This window comes from Labrus mixtus, chromosome 8, assembly GCF_963584025.1.
Source record: "Labrus mixtus chromosome 8, fLabMix1.1, whole genome shotgun sequence".
NCBI classification, from domain to species: Eukaryota; Metazoa; Chordata; class Actinopteri; order Labriformes; family Labridae; genus Labrus; species Labrus mixtus.
The window spans coordinates 15,732,358-15,748,535 of NC_083619.1; the positions used below are offsets into that span (position 1 = coordinate 15,732,358).

Genomic DNA, 16,178 nt, shown 5'->3' on the forward strand with positions numbered 1-16,178 from the left:
CTCAGACGATAATTGCTTTCAGCTCCGTTTTATTCATTTTACTGTGCGTGTTCTGTCTGCAAGCTGCTGCAGAGGGGGGGAAACAGGAAGGGGAAATGGAAGGTCCACAAGTTTTCAACCGCACATAAAGGCACAACCTCTCTGCTCTTTTATTTTAACCCGCACTTCATCTCATCCTTAGACTGTTAAGGTTTGGGCCAATGAAATGTGTCTTATCCTGAAGCCTGGCTTAACAGTCAGCCTTTTGTCTGTGGCTTAACGACTCTCTAGAGAGGATGAGGCAGACTGACCAAGTCTCCCTCGTCTTTTCTATCTCCCTCTGTTTATCTGAATTCCCAATATAAGTTACAGCTGTTTGTCAAAGTCTTCCTCCTCTCTGTTTATGTTGACCCAGTGTTGTATGCATTCACTGCATTCACTTGTCTGAGAGCAGATGGAGATTTAGAGAAACACACACAAACACACAAGCATCATTACAGGTTGTCAAGGATCCTTCAGAGAAGGGCATCCATGGATACAGACAGTACTGCCTCTAGGTGACTAAATTGCTGTTGTAACCAGCAGTAGAATGCCTCCTGTGGTGACAGCAAGCTTTGTAAGCTATAAATGAAAGCATTCACACACATACTGTACACACATGGCCGGGGTCCCATTCACATCCATATAAAAGAGTGAACACACATTACAGGTAGTCCACTAACATTTCACAAGCTCATTGACAAAAGCTCTGCTTTGACAGAAAGAAGTTATTGTCAGGAAGGAATTTTTAACTGTGTTTATGGACATGTTGAATTTTACTTGAGAGGCTTTTGAAAGCCAGGCTGAAATGCTATCTGCGTGCGCTATGAGCAGAGTGAGGACAAGCACCGGACTGAAGAGATTCTGTTTTCCTGCTTTATCCTTCAGTCTTGTGCGTGTTGATTAATAGTTTAACTTTAACTTTAGTTTAATTAATAGCTCAACTGATTTTATATTATCAATTGGCTGGACACTGATGCCAAACAAGAGCTAAACATCGTTCTGCTTTTCAATCAAAATGTTTTGGCATTTTTTCCATCTTTATGATGTATTTGTCTCCATGTCAGTCAACCCTGGAAAAGTTTCTTATATAAAAATAGAATTTTTGTTGAAAATGTTTTATACAATGATTTTTCAACTTGCTGAATGCCTTCTGTGTCTTCTATATCAGTGATTCTCAACTGGTGGGTTGGGACCCAAAAGTGGGTCGTGGAGCCTTTTTCAGTGGGTCGCGAACATGTGACTGGAAAAAAAGTGTAAAAAGTCTATGAAGTGCTCTTCAAACATGTTGATTTTGTACCTTCTCTTTGTTCCGTCATATGTTTTGTACCAGTTGAGGTCCAACAGGCACTATTTTTCATTCAATAAATCTGATTGGTTGAAAATATATCAGAAATTTGGGTCACGAGTTTTTGAAGGAGTTAGTGGTGAGTCCTTAGACTAGACCACTTGAGAACCACTGTTCTATATCATATTGAGCTTTTTTAGATTCATAGTTCAAGGTTGCAATACAGCAGTACACAAAGAGATTAGTACATCGTATGCAGTAAGTCTGTTTGTGTAAAATGGTGCTGCATGTACTAGAAACAGAAAATTCCCCTTCAGTCTTTCATGTAAAGTCAAACACTGTCAGAGCTTAAAACGACACCCATGTGTTTCCTTGTTCATTACTGTCAGCTGGCAACTCATTTGCCAATTTAGCAGCCACCACAAACATCACAAGTTATGGATATTCATGGAGTATTCATGTAAGTCTGACCCATTTTGATAACTGACTGGACCATTTTGCTTGTGACTGCTCAAATTAACAAAGAAAGTTAGTTATAAGTAGTGAAGAGTTTGACAGTTTCACTGAGAATCAACGTATTACTTTCAGAGGTAGGTACTGTATGGAGCGGTTTTGTGCAAATTTGGAGCCAAACACACTTTATCTTTTACACTCATTTGCCAAAACATGTGCAATTTGAATGAATGAATGAAAAATTCTAATCTGATGTGAAAAACAAACAAACTCAGAGATTTGAACTAAAGGTTTTAAAAAAAGTAATTCCAAGTCCATCTCGTTCCCCCATTCTTCCATTAATATATCCAACCATAAATCGAAGCACCCATCCATCCATTAAAATTGACTTATAATTCTGTATTAATTTCTCTCTTCATCCACCCAAGAGTTCATGTTCCCCATCTTCCTTTATCCATCCATTCATCTCTTCAGCAGTACTTCTGAAATGAAACAGCCCCACTTTCCTCTCTAGTCTCCATTTCCTCTCTCCATTAATCCCTCCATCTTTCTCTCTTTCTCACTCTGGTACTTTCTTTTGCAGCAGTTAAAATCAGTCCTTTGCTATGCTTGGAAGGTCACAGGGCTGTCTCCTCCAAGAGAAATAAGACTAGGGTCTGCATCAAATAAACCCTTGACAGGCAGCTATAAACATGCTTGTTAAGCATCTCTGTAAGCCAATGCCCACTGCTATTCCACATGGTTCAAGTCTACTGCCGGTAATGTGGCTAACTGCTTGGCTGTCACTGATTCAAACACACTCCCTCCATCATTCTCTCTATCACATATCCATTCTCTCTCTCACTCACTTAGACTCTCTCACTTCAGTTTTTCATCCACATTTTCCTTACTTTCAAGTCTATTTCCATCTCCCACTCCTAACATCTTTTTTTTGCCTCTTCAGGTTTTCCCTCCAAAATCTTGGCCTTTAACAAAACACCAACTCAAGTTTTGGCGAACACACAGGGTCAAAAAAGTAATTCACAAGTGATGTAATAGCTTGGGTTTCTTGTGCAGGCACCAATCTCCGACCTCAAGCTTTTGACAGGCAGCAATCAAAGAGCCAGCTGAAATAACCTAACAAGGTCAGCCATATTGGGTTTGGACTAGTTAGAAAACAGTCATGGTAATTACATGGCAATTTGTCTCCATGAAAACGGACTGGAGAATTTTGAACTACTTGAGAACTACTTTCATGTATTATATTTCATCCTGTGTTAACCATTACAAAGGGGATTCATAGAGCCAAAGTTCACTTTACAGAAACAAATTGAGTCGAATTACATCAGGGAAATAGCTTTCCACCTTATAGCTATTGAAAAAAAGTAAATACCACTCTAAAGGTCAGGTATTCTCACTTACACGGGATCCCTTCCCTAAATCACTGGTAATAGGATAATGGAATAATTGGCTTGAGGATTGGCAGGTTTTGGGCCAACTTGTTGACATTTTAGTGTTCAAGCCAATGCACACAAAGGGCCCACCGTCACCTAGCGCATCTTGCTGTGAAGCGCAGGTTTCTGTCTTTTTTTTCCAACGTGTGCAGGTGTCACTCTTTTATGACTGGTGCCCACGTTGCTTGAATACCAAATACATTTGTTCCCCAGTTAGCGCCCAGGGGCGTGTTTGTCTGTCAAACTACACCTTAGATCACCTTATACCTGGTCCAAAGTCTGTGCTGCAGTAAGTTCCTGCTATTTAGATGACGTATTAGAAATATGGGCATACATTGGTGAGTTCACAAAGCACCAATACTGAGCTTGTTCCATACAAACAGAATGCACAACAAAGAGACTCCAAAGGGAATGACAGCTGACACTCTCATAGGTTTGATTCATGTCACTCCCAAAACACACCCATGTATAATCAAGTGACTAAATCCAATCTCTTTGCTCCCTGTGCCTAGCTTAGGGCCCAGATTGTGCGCCACTAAACTAGAAAAAATTTTGTCGGACACGCCAAAAATCACTTTGCACCACATGCTTTAGACAACCGCCTGTTAAAACATGGCCCACAGTTTCCATTGGGATTTTAAGGATCTGTTTTCCTTTCTTTTTTTTTTTTTTTTTACCTTTCCATCTGTTTTAGGGTTTGATGGTAAAAGAGCAATTGTTTGGTTTCAAATTGTTAAACCTCATTTTCAGTTTCCTCTAATAAGTGTAAATGAGAATTAAATCACAATCACATTATTTTATAAAAAAAAGAGAGAGAATGGGATCGCTTCATTTATTACAATGTGTTAATCATTCCGTCTTTTACAATTGTCTGCCCTCTCTATGCCCCTTATGTGCTCTATTTACCTACTTGGGGATATTGTAATGCATGCATACACAATTGAACCAGTAGGAAAGATTCATAACAGATCACACATACCGTCTCAAGCATGTGCTGTATATCACTATGTAGTTTTACAATTGTCAAGCATCATTCCGGGGCCCCATTACCTTATTATTAAGCTTTTATGGACCTATTGGAGGTGTTGTGTTTCCATAGACCACACACACTCAGAAGACTAAGACCAGAATAGGCCGCAATTCAAACTTTTACACCAAAACGTTTATTTCAGACCAAAGTCCCCCCCCCCCCCCCCCCACCCCCTCCCACACACACACACACACACACACACACACACACACACACACCAGGCATAAGCATAGCATAACTATTTTTGAAAGCTTGTAATTTGGCTTTCCAGGGAAGCCACGGCAAGGTTTTAAGTTCACATGACATCACTGTCATTAAAAACAATGACATCATCACTGAGGACATGTGTCTGCCCTCTGAGTCTCTGAAACGCCTGACTGAGCACAATTTATGGTTTAGAGCAACCGGATCTCTGGCAAAGTGATGACTGCTCACTTTCTGCTGCTGGAATGAGAGCCAATCACACACACACAGACGCACACACAAACACACACCACGCGGAGACATAATGGTTTAGGTTTCAAGAGATTAAATATACAGTAGCGTGCCCCACTGAATGTAATGTAACTTATGCATTGTCAAGCCGGTGTGTCTGTCCTCAGTTCTCAATAAAACACTCACTGGAAAGTACAAATATGACCCTTTTTCAACCCGGAGACTAACGTCCAGTCAGCCGTGACGACAAACATCTACAGTTTCTGCTGTCTGTCAGACAAAGTTCATGCCAAAGATATAATCTTTACAAATCGTATAAGCACACACTAAAAAACAGATGAAAAATATATATCACTCCTCCTTTGGAAACATTGTCTCATGCCACTATGTGTGAGAATTGTGAGAGAATTATTTTATGTGCTCAACAGTCAGCAGTGGGGAGAGTTTCATTATTATATTAGATATTTCTTTAGTTTAAGGTAAAAACAACTCAATTCACACTTAGGGTCCTACTTAAATATGCTAATGAAATTAACAGGTTTTTTTCAGTTTTTAAGGATAAACTATATCTTCTTGAGTACAAGATCACTTATACAATGCATTAAGCACACTGTGTTCGGCTACTCAATTAAGAAAATCCTCATTAACCAGTCCCTCCAAATACCTCCATAATAAACACTTTGTATTAAATGTTAAAATTCTCTACCCAGACAGAAATATTAGAACGACATTTCAGTTACACAAAGAAGCTGTAACTTTTGACAAACAGTTTGGGAACCGTTGGATGAATTCTCATCATAATGAGAAAAAGAACTACTGCTCCTTCCTGTCATTATGGTTAGTCAAGCTAATTGTCTCTGGCACAATGCCTAATTTAATCTTCCCATATAAACCTTGAGCCATTCAGCATAGCACTCTTGTACTGGACACGTTGGGATATTAGTAATTTCTTTTGTGTTTAATGGAACAATGACTATTGGTCTTCCAACCGCAAACCACCCTCCGTTCTTTTACAGTTTCATAGAAACAGTACTTGTGTAACAGATGTTTAGTTAGAAAGATGTCTATCCCTATATTTGAATTATTAAAGTTTTTAAAGGATTAACTTCTAGTCAGGACTCTACATACTTTCAGAATTATAAACTACACAAACTATTTTGTACTATCTTGAAATTATTCTGAGATTTCTTAAATGTTATTTAAATTATGTTTTTTTTTTTTAATTCTATAGTTACACTTCTATGCAGTAATAGGCAGTCAACATTTTGTGTGTCTTGTGTGACATATATGTCAATAATTATCTTGGTTTAGAAAAATAAAAATCATATGCTCTTTTCTTGTCCTCTAGCCATGACCACCAGACTGCTGTGGAGGGCCCTGTGCCTGTTGGCCATACTGTGCACCTTGTCATCCCTCAGCTCTGCTGAAAACCTGCCAGAGCCCAAACCCCAAGAGCAGGGAGTCACTTTCAGCCATGTCTATAAAATTGACATCCCAGGAGGCTCCAGTTGTAAACTAGACGGCATGCCAACCCAGAATGAAACAGGTAATAAAAAAAACAAAAAATATAGCAAGACATAAACCCTCTGAGAGTGATTCATGATAAGAGAAGGACTGTTGTTGAGTTGAGCATGACTATATGTGTGATAAAGGCTCACAATTACAGATAAGTCTGTTTTTGTACAACAGATTATTAAAATAATTTCCCCCCTATGCCTAGCAGAGGTAATACATTGCATGAGAGTCACTGTCTAACAAAACAAGTATTGGGCATGCTTTCAGTAGGCCTAATCCAGTCTACATACTGTATATCACCTCTAACAATGCATTTTTACATTGCCATATTTTGACTTTTTATTAGGGTGTGACTATTGGTACCATTAACAAAACATCAAGAAATGAAGCATCAGAATTATTGTCATGTTTTGTAGGTCTTCAGACAGACACCACTAAGAACGGAGATAACGACATCATCTTCAGACACAACATCAGGCTGCAGACACCAAAGTGTGACTGCGATGAGTCAGAAAGCTTCAAGTCTCTCTTGTACAGAGTGAATGGGCTGGAGGAAGAAGTCAACTACCTAAAGACCCAGTGTAGTCAGGGTTGTTGTGGAACAGGTGGTGCTGCAGGTAAGACAAAGTCTATATCCCAGTCAAAGCTGGAAAGTTAACGCTTGACCTACAGGCTAAAAGGTTTAACGAAGGTTAGCATTTTGAATTAAGCTACATACGACTTAATTGTTATTCTTTAGGAGTGGACACAAGCTGCAGTGGCCAAGGTACATACTCACGCGACACCTGCAGCTGCCAATGTAACCCAGGATGGGAAGGCCCAGATTGCTCCGTGTCGTCCTGCCCTGACGAGTGCAATGACAACGGCCGCTGTGTGGATGGGAAATGTGTGTGCCATCAGGGTTTCACAGGAGACGACTGCAGCCAGCTGATGTGTCCAGACAACTGTAACGACAAGGGACAATGTGTGGACGGAAAGTGTGTGTGTTACCCACACTTCACTGGCGAGTTCTGCAACATCCAGAAGTGTCCCAATGACTGTATCGGTAATGGCCAGTGTGTGGATGGCCAGTGTGTCTGTGACGAAGGCTTTTATGGGGAGGACTGTTCATTAGGTAAGCTATTTAAATGTTTTGGATTTGTTTTAAGTGTATTCATAATTACTCTTCAAATAGTTGAGCCTCGCTAGTAGTAGCTTCATAAGTGGGCTAACAAGCAAGGAAAAAGATTACTTTCAATCACTCAAGTGTTGTTGGAAAAATAAGCAGCGATGTTGCCAGTTACTATTAGTCAGAGGGTCTGCTTGAAAGCTAATAGGACAACATTTTCACACTGTTTATTAAAAAGTAGGCCTATTTTAATTTCAAGATCAATGCAGGTAGCCTATCTCAAAAGTGGCGGGAAACCATTTTTTTGTCAGGGACTAATGTTTGAACTCAGATAAAGTATGGTGACAGAAAAGCGAATAGGGAAACACAGCTAACAACTAGCCTATCATTACACAGTTGTGTTAAATACATGATTCTGATTGGCCAGAAAAAAAAGCTGAGTGTTGCTTATGACACGGCTCATTTCATAGACTCTTGCTGTAACTATATCAATCTGTTGAAAGTATGTTCAATTTGAAATCAGCCTGTTTACTGCAGGAAAAGAAGAGGGTAACAATGGAGGAACGAGGCCAAAATATGCAAAAACAGCAGGCCATGTCAGAGAAATCACAAAACTGAGGATTGCATATTGAGTTTAGATAGAACAGAGTGTGGTGTGATACAGTGGGGTTTTAAAGACTGGTGGTAAATAACAAGATGCCACTAGACGATGACAGTGATGAGGGATAACCACCTGTCAGTGCTGCACTGATTCATGTGCATGTTCACCTTGTCTCACGCCACCATCAGCAGCTACTTTAGCTCATTTTCTGAAGGCTACAGAGTTAACCATTTTTATATGGGTGCCGCTCTAATTTTAGATTCCAATGGACTACCGTTTTTGTTTTGCTTCAGAAATAAATCATATTTAAATCAATAAAATAACTTCAAATTAATATTTAGTTTCAAATGATTAATTTCCTAAGTAGGCCTAAGTAGCTGTATAATCAGCAAGATGATGTTTTGTGAGTGGGTTGTTATCTTGCAGGAATCTGGTACAATGCATCAAATGGCAACATTTATGTTTAATGTTGTACATGGTCCCTTCACAAATAAAATAGATTAAATTAAATATTCATGCGCATCCCTTCACCCCTGTGTACGCTATTCCTCCCACAGTAGCACATTCAGGGAAGTGATTGCCTTGTGTTCATGCACTGGTGAGACGGCCTTAAGGTGGACAGAATCTGCATTCAGTCTGCGTTCACATCCAAACTACCAGCAACACTATTGGTGTGTGTCCTCTAAAGATGAATGGTGTCTTAGTTAGCATATCCTGCCAGGCTCCTTTTAATGGGGAATTTATGAATCCGGGGTGCAGTGTTATAACTTTTTACGACCCAGACTCACATTAAATTTGATCTGTGTTTCTTGAGAGAATTAACATTCACATTTCACCTCTTTATTTAGTCACCTCTATTGCTCTGCTGACATTAAGCTGTGAATATTAAGTGCTATCTCATGGAAAACACAGATGCTACAAGGAGCTCTGGAACCATAAAAACTGTAACACTTTTCCCCTTAGCCCAGTTCACATTTTTGTACATTTTTCTGCCTGCTTCATTAAATTACAGGTTATATTATGAAGCTGGATTTATTCTTAGATATTTCAGCCATCTTTTTTTTCTTTTACAAGCTTATTTTCTGTTGTCTGTTTGCCTCATGATAAAGCATCCCTAGCTCACTAACTATTCAGCAATTGATCTCTTGACAGCAGAAATGTAAACATTTCAGAAAACTTTAAGAGCCGTGTTTAGCTTTGTTTTTGTGATATGTTGAACTTTTCTATATTTTTAATACAAAGGTGTACAGGCCTGGCTTTCCAAACTGACAAGTGTAGTTATCTTGCTTTGCTACTATACCCTCATACAGCATTATCAAACTCAGTAATACATTTTGATCCTTACATGCCCGTATTGTTACGACCAGTGAATTTAGGACCCAGATGCAGGACACATAAACAGAGGGGTTGATTGGTAATGAGGTTTATTGTGGCAAATGGAGATGAAGATGAGTTGAAGTTTCTGGAGGTTAGCAGAGTGACGGGGACGAAGGCTGAACAGACCAGAGTAGGGGTGTGAGTGTGGCTGAGCAGTCTTGAGTCCAGAGAGCAGGTTGAGGCAGATGGCTGAGCAGGAAGGCAGGTGGGTGAATGGTGATCCTGAAGCAAAGGAAAAAACAGGATGAGACTCAAAAACCAAAAAAAGAAAAAACGGTTTTTCAAAATCTTAATTTAGCCTGAGACGTCGTCTACCGCAGTAGTTGATACAACGATCTGCCGATGAGTGGATGGAGAGCCGGGGTATATATACTGCTGAGTTGATGAGAAGATGGAGAGCTGGTGTGCAGGTGAGAGCAGGTGAAAGGAATGAACCTTGAGGGAGCCAGAGTGAGAGAGCCATGACACGCATACATTTTACTCTTTGAATGTAACTATAACTGAGATTTGAGAAAGCTTTGTAGTTTTCTGTATCAGTTGATTAATGTTGATTCCCTCCTATAACCTGGACATATATTTAAAAAAATGAAATATTGTTGTTAATATTGTGTTGTTATTTTACACATTTCAATTAAAGCTGTATCATATTTATTTTTACAGCTTTTCTAATATGCTGAATATCCTTCACTTGGTACATAACTATTTAAATACTTTATAAAAACACTGAAAAATCAGTATAATAATGTTGGTTTTGGGCACTGATGGACAGCTGTTAGGTTGTGCCCCATATACAGAATCTATAGCAGGGGGCGGGTTCACATCCAAACCTGCAGCTCCTCCCACGTCATTCCCCAATCTCTCTCCTGATTTCCTGCTCTATCCACTGTCCTATCAAGTAAAGGCAAAAAGCCTAAAAAAATATTTTTTTATTTAAGACAATTTAGATTTTATTTGAACAATAGCAGACAAAACCTACAGGTTTTTATTCTTCTTTGGGTCAAAGAGAAACCAAATCCTTAAACTGGCCATTTTAACTCTCCTGTACCAGTACCACTTGCTGTTGCTGCATCCTCCACAGCCTTAAACTCCTCTTTTCTGTTTTTAGGCTGTTGACATGTCTAAAATATGAGGAACTATGACCAGCAGTTGATTAAAGCTCACTCAAAGAGAAGTCCTTTTAAAATAATGCTCATGTCAGGTGTTTCTCACTGAACCTATAATTTGATGGAATCCTTACTGACCCACTTCTGTGGAATTCAAAGCATCTCTTTGACAATTATTTCAGAAATAGCAGCTGATGGGGCCATTTCAGTCGACTGACCCAAAGACCCCTGTCAGCTATGGCCTGAAGACAACTTATGACATGAGGTCACATACTGTTACAAGACACACGAAGACCCATCAGTATTTTGGGGCTCAATCTAACTTTGACCCTCTAGCAGATTGGTCACCTTTCCCTGCTAAATGTACTGTTCACCGAACCACTCTGAGTGTACTGCCTGAGGAGCAGAGTACATAATTGCATTTTATGGCAATTTTAGGCCAGGCAAGCAGAAAGGTGAGCAGCAGCAGTCAGGCATGGACACTTTAATTCATTGAGTGCAAACTGTATCATCTAGCAGATCTCGAAGATTTAAAAGATGAAGTATAAAATCCATCTTTTTTAAACTTCTTCTTCACCCCTTGGAGTGCAGAAGAAGCTTAAACTAATATTTTATACGGTAAAGTCTGTCTTTACTCATAAATGGAATGTATTTTTATACATTTAACCCTGAGAGTAGAGCAACTACTGCACAGCAGGGGATTTTTTTTAACATTTGCTTTTGGTTAATCCACCAAAAGACACTCCACAACCACTTTCAGGTCCTGAACCACAGCTTTAGAAAACTACAATAGTTCAGTCTTCACAGTAGCGGGTCAGCTGTGTCAAACCCTTGAAGGAGATTTGGTTTCTTCTAGCTGTTTTGCCCTGCAGAGGCAGAGACTATAGCGACAGAGACAGAGCTGCAGCTTCGTGTGTAGGTGCGGTTGAATGGAGTCCAACATCAACAGTGGCAGTGTGTCAGAGGAAGAGTCAGGGTGGAAAGGAAGGTGGGAGGTAAAGAAATAAAATACATTGTGTTGTTTTTAGCTGTGAGTAATAATAGGGGTAATAAGCAGCAGGAGAGAAAGTCAGTCCAGACATTCTTTGTTTTATGTGGCTATTTGCCATTTCAGCGCCTGTATGATGGATGTCAATCTGCTCTGCGGGTGATGATGGCAACATGAGTCTAAGTGTATAGCTTATACTGTATACGTATGTAGTGGCCTTAAGGGTGGTCAGTCACAATACCAGAAATTTAAAACTTACATCTGACACTAGTAGAAATTAAAACAATATTGACACCTGTTTGGACAACACAGAAACAAAAAAAAGTCCTAGGCACCCAATATTTTCTGTTTTTAATCACCAAAAATAGAATAAAACTCCTGCACACTGTTTAAATTTGTTACGTTCTGTACCAAAATGTTGCTGACATATTCTTGCAAGACAGTATCTCTTTCTTTCTGGCAGCTTTTGGTTAAGGATATGACTGAAGATCTGTAGTTTTTTTTAAAGCCTCAATGCTTTTTAATATCAATCACAGAGTATTCCATACTTAGACATCCTTAGTGCCTTGTCTTTATCTGCTATTGGTGTTAATCTAGCCATGAAAGTCAGATGCTATATGTTTTAGAGAACCAATGTTGCCATAACAATTTAAAATATTTGTGTTGTCCGAACTCTGTCCACAAGATTATAGTTTAAAACAAGATGAAAGTTAAATACCACATCTCATAAGGTAATGCCGACGTAATGCAGCTAAGCTTGTTATCATGGCTTTCAATGTCAAAGTAATGGTTCCTTTCATTTAAAGAGATTATATTCAACTCATTTACCCTTGAATTTTAAACCATATTCAGATGTGTTTAAGCCAATTAGATCAGAGTGTATTTACATGTCTAACCCGAAAGACGATCTATAAGCAGAAGGAAACCTCATAAAAGATAATACGACCCTGAGCAACAACATAAAATAAGATTGATTGAATTCCCATTTCATTTGTCCTGAACAACATCACCTCTGATACTTCCTCAGCGCTCACTCGCTGCAGATTTACATTCTATTGAGCAATCCAAACATGTCGTTTCAGTCATATTTTCCTTCCTCAAATTGTTCGGGACTCATCTAAAACCACAGAAGACACAAAAGACGATTGGTTAAGACTTCTTTCCGATCTTAATATGTTAATTTATTCACCCCAGCTGTCCTGTAATATTATTCGAGAGTAAGGATTGTTGATGGTCGTGTCTAGAGTAGCAACAGGGGGATATAAAGTGTTCCTGGATGGAAAAGAACTGCTGCACTTGAGAAAAAACAACATTACGCTTCCTGACTTTGCCTTATGGAACAGCGGCTGAACCTGATGTGAATTTCATCCCTGCCAAAGTTACGGTGGACCCCTTCACCACCAGATTCACTTTTTCCACTTGTAATTTACTTAGTTGGTACTGAGCTGCCACCAGCCCCTACCATTCATATACCTCCCATCGTACCCACAGAAAGGTCTTGATGGTGGAGAAAGCCTCACTCCCCAACACTGCTGAGTTGCTGTCTACTAACCTTTTAGCTGATGTTTTGTTATTTTACTTACCCATAAGGAGTACAACTTCTATTTCATCCCCTGGCATACTTTTCCAACCTCTCCACTGAAACCCTCTGGCCTTGTATAACCACTGAATAGCTATTTTTAATTTCAAAGTTCCATTTCAGGTTTTTTAAGAAGCCTCAATGGTCTTGCTTTGAAGCTCATGGTCTTCCAACATGGAGTAAGAGGGACGTACAGGTAGAAAAGATAAATGGGCAACACTAGCAAAAAAACGTTATTTTAGCTTATATAAGAATAGTGTTTTATGATTTTCAATTCTAATCTACCATTTTTGTAAGGGTCAATTAAGGAAGATAGAATTTCAGAAACTTGGAGGAAAACGCTCTTTTTGCCAGAACTATTTGTGTGTTTACAGATTGTAGCTATGACTTCTCCTGTTGACATCATAGGCTGGCTATACTGTCATGAATTAAAAACAAATACTGTGCATGAAGAAGGATCTACAATGTCCTTGCACCTGCTTCCTACTGCAACATGGTCTGTAATAACCCATTTGTTGCATTTTTGTAGAATGAGCATGCGTGATAAACTGTGGTATTTTAAAAAAAAGTATGACCATGAAAACTATTTTTAGGGCCTATAATTAAGGCACTTAGTGAGGGTGAAAGGCAAAAAGGCTGACAAACAGAAATGATGACGTTAAATGGCAAAGAAATTCTGAAAGTAATAGAAGGTTGTAAAATGTGTTTTGACCTTTATTAACCTTGGTCCCTCTGTCTTTCTCTGTAAGTGCTCGGCCCTCAGGGTCTACGGTTGGTCAAGGTGACTGACGTGTCTCTCCTGGTCGAGTGGGAGTCCGTTAGTGGAGCAGAGTATTACGTTTTGAGTTATCATCCTGAAGGGGATCAGAGCGCCATGGAGCAAGTAGGTTTTTCTTCCCTCTCTTTTTTTCCTTTTGGTTTGTCAGAAAAACAATGTTTTATGTATTCAGTATAATTCAACAGGGAGTGCTGTTGTACTGAATATAATCATGGCTGGGATTTGGCTGAACTGTTTAATCATTAATTTTGCTCTCCCAACAAAACTACTTCAGCAAACTTGACTTTGACAAGAAATCCTTGCACATTTTCCTTCACTTTTCTATTTCTTGTGTGTACTTTTAGCTGCAGACCAGTTATTTTGTATCATGTGCATGATATTGCCTGTTTTCATTAATCATTCAGCCAGTACAATAAGATCAATCTAGACACAGACCATGCGCTGTAATATCAATAAAGGTTAATAAAGGGCGCTCATGAAACCATATGATTTGTCCTCTAACTGTTGTGTGAAGGAATTTTCAGTCGATTTTTTCAACTCATCCTAGGTTCGGATTCCCAACGCAGAAAACTCGTATCTCATCACAGGCTTGTCTCCTGGGGTCACCTACATCGTCCAGGTGTGTGCTGTCATCAGAGATATCAGAAGTGAGGCAGACATGATTGAAGCTACCACAGGTGAGGCTGCACTGGAAACCATCAATGAGACTTTCAAATGTGTGCTTCCTTTGACTAAATGAGCATGACGCAGATCGAGAACCATTACTGGTGAAGTGGAAGGGGGCTGGAAGCAGCATCTTGCCTTTAAATACTTTAATGGTTTCGGCTGAAAACCAGATGTGACCAATTACTGACTCTTACGGCAGGAAGGCCAGGTAGCGCCTGCAGGTAAGGGGGGATTTAGTCACATTTTCTGTGGCTTAAGTGGTCACATTTGAGGTTTAAGGTTAGCTTGACGTGTTCATGCATCACATGTGATGAAGCATGAAACCATTGGTATGTAAAATGCTTAAATGTTCATTTGTGTTTCAAATGAAGAATCTTGAGTTCAGGAGAAAGGACAGACATTTTTAACGTGACATGTCCTCACTATATTTCAAATATCTCAGATTTTGACGGTTAAACTGTTTGATATGTTATCTTACTTGGAGAGTCACAGACAGTTAAGTGACTCTATTTCCAGAGTTTCTCCTGCCTTAAATCAACCTAGATGTCTTTTACGCAAATGATTTGCTAAGATGAACAAGCTGAAGTTTTTCATTAAGAGCTGGTTTGTTCACTATTACATTTTAAGGTAATTACAAGGAAATGGCTCTACGGATGTGTTAAATGGAAATCAAACTTGCTCACAGATGTGGTTCGAGGCAGATGTGACGGGAAAGAGATTAACAGGCAGGACTGGTGGGCGTGAGTGAGACAGACAGACACAGAGAGGGATTGAGTTTGACTCTAATGTGTGGTTAGCCTGGTTACTGATGGAAAACCTCATAGAGCATGGCATTCCCATATGAGCATGGGAAAACACGCCATCATCTGGCTTATTGGTTCTATGTGGAGAGCTCAGCATGTGCCCCACATTTCACATAGTTTTCAACATCAAACGATGATCTACTTCAAAAGAGCTCATGCAAATTTTTGTCTTTTTTCCCATAGAAAGACACAATAACTGGCATTTAAAAATCAAAATGCTACCCCATCTTTTTTTACCACACTGTTTTGTTTGTTCTCTCCTTTTTTGTCTTTTGACGCCGTATGCTGCAAACTCTGTCACCCATGTTGGCAGTGCTGAAGTTCAAAATGGTACCTATGGATCTTTACATTTGAACATCTTACCCATTTAAATATATACACCCACCTGAAAGTCCTTTAATAGTAAAAAAACATATTCTTTACATCTTTGAGTGTCTTTCACTTCCACAGGCTAAACATAGGAGAGAAATAATCTAAAAAAAGTTCATCTTGTCAATGAACTAATTGGCTAAACTGTCACTCATTGGCCGACCAATCCACTGAGAAGTTACTCCTGAGTCCACCAAGGGATAAAACGTTTTCCCTTACAGATAGTGTATGAAATGACAAATGTAGCCCTTCATTCTGTCATTGTGTTACTTATTGATGGATTACTGATGGAAATCCATAGCTAGGGAAACCTTACAACCCTCTAAAGCAGTGATCATCAATCCAGACCCCCAAAGCTCCCTATCTGGCTCCCAGAATATAAATTATCTCAGGTGATTAAACAATAAACAATAAAAATAAAATCCCAAGGCTGAAATACTCCCATTAAGTGATGCCTACTTCTTCATGTCGAGCCCTACTGCAGTCAGTCTTATGTGCAAGCATATTTAAAAGTCCTGCCCCCACATTGTCTGTCAAGAAAAAAGCTGGCCCTTGTACAAATGTAGTTGAAGACCTCTGCTCTGAAGGATCTCTGGGTCATCAGTTTAAGAATCATTGGTTGAGGCTGTTTGAT

At 39.4% G+C, this 16,178-nt stretch overlaps 1 protein-coding gene across 4 annotated transcripts in view; it reads left to right on the forward strand.

Annotated features, from left to right (window-relative positions):
* tnn (tenascin N) overlaps positions 1–16,178 on the forward strand; it is a 37,784-nt gene that overhangs the window by 1,840 nt on the left and 19,766 nt on the right. For all 4 annotated transcript variants that reach the window (XM_061044652.1, XM_061044654.1, XM_061044653.1 and 1 more), the window contains exons 2-6: positions 6,006–6,203; positions 6,589–6,789; positions 6,912–7,286; positions 13,678–13,811; positions 14,254–14,383. In XM_061044652.1, the coding sequence (XP_060900635.1) occupies positions 6,008–6,203; positions 6,589–6,789; positions 6,912–7,286; positions 13,678–13,811; positions 14,254–14,383 (1,036 nt within the window). In that variant the 5' untranslated portion in view covers positions 6,006–6,007. The remainder of the gene's footprint in view (positions 1–6,005; positions 6,204–6,588; positions 6,790–6,911; positions 7,287–13,677; positions 13,812–14,253; positions 14,384–16,178) is intronic.